The sequence below is a fragment of the Motacilla alba genome, chromosome 13 (genome assembly GCF_015832195.1).
Source record: "Motacilla alba alba isolate MOTALB_02 chromosome 13, Motacilla_alba_V1.0_pri, whole genome shotgun sequence".
NCBI lineage: Eukaryota > Metazoa > Chordata > Aves > Passeriformes > Motacillidae > Motacilla > Motacilla alba.
Genome location: NC_052028.1, coordinates 15,838,980 through 15,846,460, shown reverse-complemented (window position 1 = coordinate 15,846,460; position 7,481 = coordinate 15,838,980). Strand labels below are relative to the sequence as shown.

General features: G+C 51.9%; 1 protein-coding gene across 1 annotated transcript; it reads right to left on the bottom strand.

Moving 5' to 3' along the window:
• Positions 1 to 824: 824 nt before the first annotated feature.
• Positions 825 to 6,115, bottom strand: BOD1 (biorientation of chromosomes in cell division 1). The gene is made up of 4 exons (XM_038150614.1): positions 5,871 to 6,115; positions 4,744 to 4,868; positions 2,807 to 3,010; positions 825 to 1,673 (listed from the first exon to the last, which is right to left on the bottom strand). Exons 1-3 carry the CDS (start codon positions 6,060 to 6,062, stop codon positions 2,809 to 2,811), a joined length of 519 nt encoding a protein of 172 aa, XP_038006542.1. The 5' UTR covers positions 6,063 to 6,115; the 3' UTR covers positions 825 to 1,673; positions 2,807 to 2,808.
• Between the last annotated feature and the right edge of the window lie 1,366 nt (positions 6,116 to 7,481).

Below are 7,481 nucleotides of genomic sequence, written 5' to 3'. Positions count from 1 at the left end.
GCAAGGACTTCAGAACCCCAGCATTAAAGCCTGTGATCCCAAACTGGCTGCCCCAGCTCTTCAGGTGCTTTTTCTGTTGTCATCTGAAGGCTCCCACAGCCACAGGAGCCACGCACAGGCTGAGCCCCACCAAAGGCACAGCAGTGGCAGAGCTCGGGGTTAACACAGAGAGAACAATGGAAAAACCTTTTAAAATCTACCCTGGCTGAGTCTATTCTCCTTCACTCATCTCTTAAAGCAGCTGTCAGGTAGGAAATGCAGGTTCAGGTTCCCCCCTCACTGCAGTAAATCCTGCTTGGCTCGCTACAAAAAACCCCTAGCTCCTGTCCCTGCTCCCTGAGTGCTGCTACTGTCATCCAGAATGTGCCTAAGCACAGTCAGAATCCTTTTCATTGCTCTTTCTAAACTCTTGAAAAATTCTTTTTCCCCTGAATAAATGTTTCAGTTCCAAAGAAGTGGTTTAGAACCCTACCAGGAGGTAAAAGGTTTTTTTTTTTCTGTCAAGAGCTGCCCTTAAGGCCCTAAGGGAAAACATTTATTACACATCTGGAGCAGTCTTTAACCCCTAAACCAACATCCAGGAGAGAACCCTTGACTCACACAATCCTCATAATATTTTACATATTTTGAGACATCTTCTGGGAAAAGGATATTAAAACCTTGTTATTTCATGGCAAGAAAGAAGCCCAGGTTGTTGAACCTGGGTTAACCCATAAAATGTGTAAGGTCACACTCTCCTTAGGGTTCCAGCCATCAGGACTCCTGCAATTCTTTAAATAGTTTCTCCTTAAGGAAAAAATGCTGAAATAGCCAAGCCTCAGAGATGCTTTTTGAGGTGTTTTATTGCAAAAAGGTGTGGACATTTGCTGGCAGAACAGGTTATCACATTGTCCGTTTGACTGTCATCCAGAGGACACTGCATGCGTTCAAGCTGAAAGCATAGGACAGTTTCCACCAGGCACCTGAGAAAGAAAAAAGTCTTCCAAGCAGAAAAAAGACAAATTTCCACCTGATCCCCTACTCTGGTGTGCCCTTTGCTCCCCAGAGTTCCCTGGGAAGCAGGAGTGACATCAGCTACAGGCATAGCCAACTGTAAACGTGTTCCTGTGCTCAAGAGAATTGTCTGGATAGTGGATCCTGAAGCTTCAGCTCCAGTTTTGAAGAGGAAATGCCTTTCCCAAAGCAGGCAGTGCAGGCAGTTCCACCTGTCCTGGCACCTGCTGCTCCCTGTAACCCAGCAGAGGCACACAAGGCTCCCCCTCCTCTGGTTTCTATCAAAGCAAACCTGCCAGCTCTACTTGGTCTCCAAAAAAACACCCACCCCCAAACCCTCCTTCCTTTCTTTGTGCTCCTTGTAGCACCTCAGCCTTCCTCCCCACTCCCTCCAGACAGCAGACAACTCCCTTTTTCCCTTCCCACCCCCTTGCCCAAAGGCGTGACTAACGAAGACATGCTGCAGTTCACAGCAAGAATCTCTCCACACTTGGGCTGTCCCTCCACAGGCAGAACTCCAGGTGCACCTGAATTTCCCCATTTCAGTGCCCATTTCCCACAGGCCTAATAAAGGTTAATCATCTTTGGCAGACAGCAACCCTGCACCAAAGGGAACAAGGAATCCATTGCCAGTCTAACAGGGCATGTTGCAACTGCAGCTGCTCAGCAGCAGGATCTCCCTGCAAGGAAAAAAAAAAAAAAAAGAGATTTTAGAGGATGTAAAAGCACCTTCACAAGTCAGTGCATTAGGACAGATTAGGATATATTAACAACTGCACTTTGCTGTGGGCTATAATGGACTTTTAAACTACTTGAACCAGACAAATGCAAAAATTCAAGACATTAAAGCTGCAAGTCAGAAGCAAATAACTCAGGGTGACAGTACAGCCACTTAACCCCCATGCTGGTTGCTCTGATAATTCCAAGCATTAGAACAGCCACTGTAGCTTCTTATTCCTCCTAAATAAATCAGCTGTAGATTATATGGAGCATTTTTGCAGATGGAACAACTGAGAATTAACTTCCTTTCCTGCAGCATGGTTTTAAGTCCCCCAGCAAAGCTGCAGATTGAAATTTCCCACCAAGGCAGTGGTTCCTCAATATCCAAATCAACCTTTGAACCTTAGCAAGGATGGGCACACCCTGTGCTAAGACAGAGGAGCAGTTATGGCCCCCTGAGGCCCCTGGAGTTATTTTAATCACAAAAGCCAGAATGAACTTATTTGCCACAAAGGCACCCTCAGTGCTTGCAGCTGAAGATCCAGGTTGCTCTATTTAAATCAGTTTTTTGAGAGGACAGTTTTTTACTCCCAGAGATGCTGCCCTTACTCCAGCAGGACTATTTTGGTCAGTGACAATTCAACACTCCAGTGTTTGTTCTGAAGCAGAGATACCTAAAACTTTCAATGCTAAGCCACAATAATTTGTCCCCACTCTATTCCCACTGTGTTTCAGCACATGATATATATTTTTAATTCATTTGATACAGTTCTGAAGGCAATACAGCCACTTCCATGCTGCTGGATATGCTTTTTCTTTTTTCTTTTTTTTTTTTTTAATAAAAGGCCTTCTGGGCTGATCCAAACCCAGCTCTGGCAGAGTGCACAGTGTTCCTTGATAGCTGATTTACATCATCCCTGTGTCTTAGTCCCAGCTATTTTTAGCAGCCACTGGAGTGGCAGAGGGCTGTGTGACAATGACAACAGGCTGCTGATCAAAGTGTCCCCCCTGCCAAGCCCTCCTCTATCTTGCACTGTACAAATGCAGAGATGAGGCACGAGGAATGTCAGCACTAAGTGCAGAGATACCAGACCTTTAGGAGGCATCCTGAGCTGGAGCAGGAGGATCCTTATTCTCAGGCTCTGGAGGAGGAGGAGCTGGCACATTTTCCTCTTTCTTTTGTGCGGCCAAAAATTCATGAATCGCCCTCTCTATCTGAGGCCTGAAGATGTGGTTTAGTTTTGGATCCACCACCTGAGAAATAATTCTGTCCACTCCAGCTTCCAGCATTCCTGACCTTGAACAAAGACAAAGAAGTCATTCAGCTCCTCTGAAAAACTTCTCCCCAATCTCCTCCAGAAACTCTCCAGAGCCCTCCTGTCAACTGCAATTAGCATTAACATGGTGAGAACTGCAGCCTACTCAGGAGATCCTTAACAGGGACTTGTTTCACTCGCCTATTTCTCTCCCTGCTCCCTGCAGAATTACCAACTCACATCTGCTCTCCCAGGTACTTAAATGACACCTTGGCCAAGAGCCACTTTGAACAGAGCTCCTGTGGAAACCAGGTCGACACGAAAGCAAACAAACACATTTTGGCACGAGGAGAGAAATAAGCTATTCTGAGGAGGAGGGCAGGTGAGAGCAAAGGCTTTTTTTTGCTGAGTGGAGGGAGAAGAGCCCTGCCCCCTCAGGACAGGACTGTCACTTGCTCCTTGTAACAGTCTAGACAGATGGGAATGAATTAAAAAGGGAATGAATTATAAAAACAAGGCAGTGAGCACACAGCAGAGCTCTGGGCTGAGCAGCAGGAACTGAAGTGCCTGGTGACTGCAGGGGCTGCGTCAGGCCCCTGGCTGGTGGGGCACAGGCTGTCTGGGAGGGTTCAGTCATCTCTGCAAGGCAGCAGGGCCAGGAAATGGAGATGTTCATGGCACTGGGAGAGGAGCCTCAGGATGATGAGGCTGTGAAGGATGCAGAGACAGGGCACCTCGTGCCACCTGCAGGCAACAGCAGCCAGGGTGGGCAGGACACACAGCTGGACACCCCCAGGGCTTAGCCCTGCCCTCCAGGAGTGACAGGGACTGCTCAGACCCCCCAGGACTGGGGCTGTTCTTTACACTACAACATTTTGTGTGCAATACCTCATCCTCCTCTCCCCGATTAAATCTCAGCAGCTCTGGGAGGCAGTGTGACCTGTCAGAGTCACATGATGGTTTGGGTTGGAAGGGACCTCAAAGCTCATCCCATTTCACCCCTTGCCATGGCAGGGACGCTTTCCTCTGTCCCAGGTGGCTCCAAGCCCTGTCCAGCCTGGCCTTGGGCTCTGCCAGGGATCCAGGGGCAGCCCCAGCTGCTCTGAGCACCCTGTGCCAGGGCCTGCCCACCCTCACAGGGAAGGGAAGGATTTATTCTTAATATCTTCTGCAACCCTGCTCTGTCAGTTGAAGCCATTGCCTCTTGTCCTGTCCCTCCAGGCCCTTGTAAAATTCTCTCTCTATCTTGTTGGCTCCTTCAGGCCCTGCAAGGCCTCAGCTGTGTCACCCCAAAGCTTCTCCTGCCCCATCCCAGCCTTTCCTCCCAGCAGAGCTGCTCCAGCCCTCTGCCCATCCTGGTGGTCCCCAGTGCAGAGTCTGAAACAGCAGGACAGGAGCTGGTGCAGAGATTGCTGTGACAGGGGCTGGAGTCCACACACAAACCTTTGGCATCCTCAGGACTCTTTCTTTAAAGAACCTTCAAGAGCTCTTCTCTTTCCTGAAAGTTAAGATCAAGGTCATCCAGCTCAGGAGAGCAGGCACAGCAATAATTTGGGCAGCAAATCCAAATATTTCACCACTCAAAGCCACCCATTTCAGACAGAGCAATAATGTGCACTCTGGGGACAGTTCAGCCTGCACTGACTCTCACAATGAAACTCAGGGAGGACAACAGAAAGTGGTGTGAAAACCTGAATTCTGCCAGTTCTGCCTTGCCTGAGGTGGTTTATGGCTTCTAAAGTGCCATTTGTTGTGCAGGCTGCTGCTCACTCACTGGATCACACTCTGCCTCAGCCCGTTCCGCAGCTGGTTCTTGTTCATGGCCGGGTTCCACTCCTGCTTGTCCAGGTGGGTCGAGACAAAGTTGTCAACTTTCTGCCTCAGGTTCTGATAGGCTGGCTAAAAAAAAATAAAAATAAACCCAGTTCAACAGCTCAAACAGCTCCAAACAACCCCCTGCCAGAGCCCGGCACAGTGCAGCTATTGTCACACACACACTGCCCCGCTGTCTGTGTTTCCCTCCTTTCACTCTCTGAACAAGGATAATCCTGTTTTCCCTGAGAACACAACTGGAAATTGCACAGAACGCTCAGTGTTGTAATAATTGAAACAGCTGGGCAGATGGGGGCTGAAATGGTACTGAAATGCAAACTGTGCAGACAGAGGTTGTTCAAGCAGAGTTCCTGTTGTCTGGAAAGCCTCCACCCCAGGATTCCTAGGAAACTGAGCAATGCTGTCACTAAACAAAAAACTGGAATGATCTGCTTCTGTGGCACTAGCAGAGCAGATAGGAATAAAACCATAAAATTGTAATTTTAAAGATTATTATAATTATTTGAGTTTTATCAGAGGAAATGCAATTCCATTGAACAGGAACTTAATTAACAAATCCATAGAAATGCTCAGAACCATCCACATCCTGGATGCAAGGAAAGGACAAGAGGGCAACAGGGATATTTCAGAGTTTGATGTGTCTGTCCTGGTGCTGGCCCTGGGTGAGGATAGCAGATCCAGGACAGGGCTCCTGCTGGAAACATAAAAGCTTTGGGATAACAAAATTCACTGAGAACAATCCAACTTTACACTGACAGCCCAATTCAATACTGGCAACAAATGATGAGGAGTTTGCTGTGCCTGAGAAAAATTAACGTCAAACAGTCTGAGATCATCTACTCAAGAAACAAAGATTAAAGGCTCTGTTTGAGACCGCAGGCACGTTTGAGAATGTGGGAATTTTGGAAATACAGCTCGGGAGCAGCACTGTTCCTACGGGAAGGTGTTTTCCCAGGAAAGCCAGGGCTGAGAGACGAAAGGCTGTGCCCGGGGTGTGGCCGTGGCCGCAGGGCTGCCCCGGGAGCGGCGGAGCGGGCAGGGCCCGGCCTCGCTGCCCGGCCCCGGTACCTTGGTGTCCACGTCGGCCAGGCAGTCGCGGCGGAAGCCGTCGAAGAGGCCGCGGCTCTTGAGCTGCTCCACGATGATGGCGATGAGCTGCGGGTCCCCGGGCGGCAGCGAGCCGGGGTCGGTGGGCCCGGGCCCCGCGGCCCCCGCGCCGCCGCCCGCGCCCGCCGCGGCCCCGCCGCCGCTCTCCGACATCGCCCGCCGCCCCCGCGCCGGCGCGCGCCGATGGTGTCACCGCGCCGCGCCGCATCACGGGGAGGCGAGTTCTCCTCAAAAGAGATGCTGTATGCTGAGCAGCCTTTAGAACTACAAACCCCAGCGTGCACCGCGGCACGGCACCGCGAGGCAGAGGAAAGGCGGGCGCGGTGCTGTCGCGGTGCATCTTGGGAGTTGTAGTTCACGGGATGATGAGGGCCCTCCCCGCATCCACGGGCGGCTGTGAGGGGATCACCCGGCCGGGGAGGTGACAGGGCTCCCCGTGTCCCCCCGGAACGGGTTCAGCCGGGCAGAGCGCCCGGCTGTTCCTCAGCATGGCCCGGGTGCCCCAGGTGTGCAGCTGGATGCTCAGGGATCCCCCTGCCATGATAACAGCGAGGTTGTGACTCGCGTGTGCTCCCCTGTGCCACAGTGAGCGCAGAGACAATGTAAACTGCGAAGAAAATACCTCAATTTGTGTGGGATCGCGCTGTATTTCTGTCGGGATCCTGAGACCCGAGTGCCCCCAGCAGGGGCTGTGTGTGCTGAGACCATCGCTGGCACCGACTGCAGCCGGGAGCGGCCGGGCACAAACCCCACACGCTGGGTTTGCTCTCCTCCCAGTGCAGGGGACACAATAATTAGGATATTGCCATCCCAACAGGATATTCCCGTTCCAACAGGACATTGCCATCCCAATAGGATATTCCCATCCTAATTCAGGAGGACCCGCAGTGCAGGAATGTAACCCCAGAATCCCAGAACAGCTGAGGGACCTCTGGAGGTCACCCAGTGCCACCCCAGCCATGGCAGGGACACCTCCCACTGTCCCAGGCTGCTCTAATCCCATCCAGCCTGGCCTTGGGCACTGCCAGGGATCCAGGGGCAGCCACAGCTGCTCTGGGCACCCTGTGCCAGGGCCTGCCACCTTCCCAGGGAAGCTTTGAGGAGAGAAGAGGGACAGTGGCAGCGTGTACAGACCCCGACAGCTCCTGTGACAGCCGTGCTTTGGGGACACACAGGAGCTCCTGTCACAGCAGGATCTGTCCCTGTGCCTGGTCACTGTCACTGCTCAGTGCTGGCTCTCTGGGGTGGCTGTGAAGCCCCCACGGCTCATCCCGGCACTCAGGAGTGTCCCTGGAACGCATTCCTGTCTGTCACTGTCCCCACCCGGTGACACTCACCCGGCATGGCTCTGGTGGGGCTGTGGCAGTGCCCTGGGACCCGTGGGGATGTGTGGGTGTTACTCGATGGTTTTGGACCCTCGTGCTGGCGTCACACGTGTGGCAGCAGTGACAGGACACTCCAGAGACTGCTTAGAGCCAGAATAGGAGCACGTTTGATAAAACAGATCTGCCAGGACCCTGCCCCTCCTCTCTGGGTAGTTTTTAGGGCACACGGCCTTGTTTTCTCCCAAGG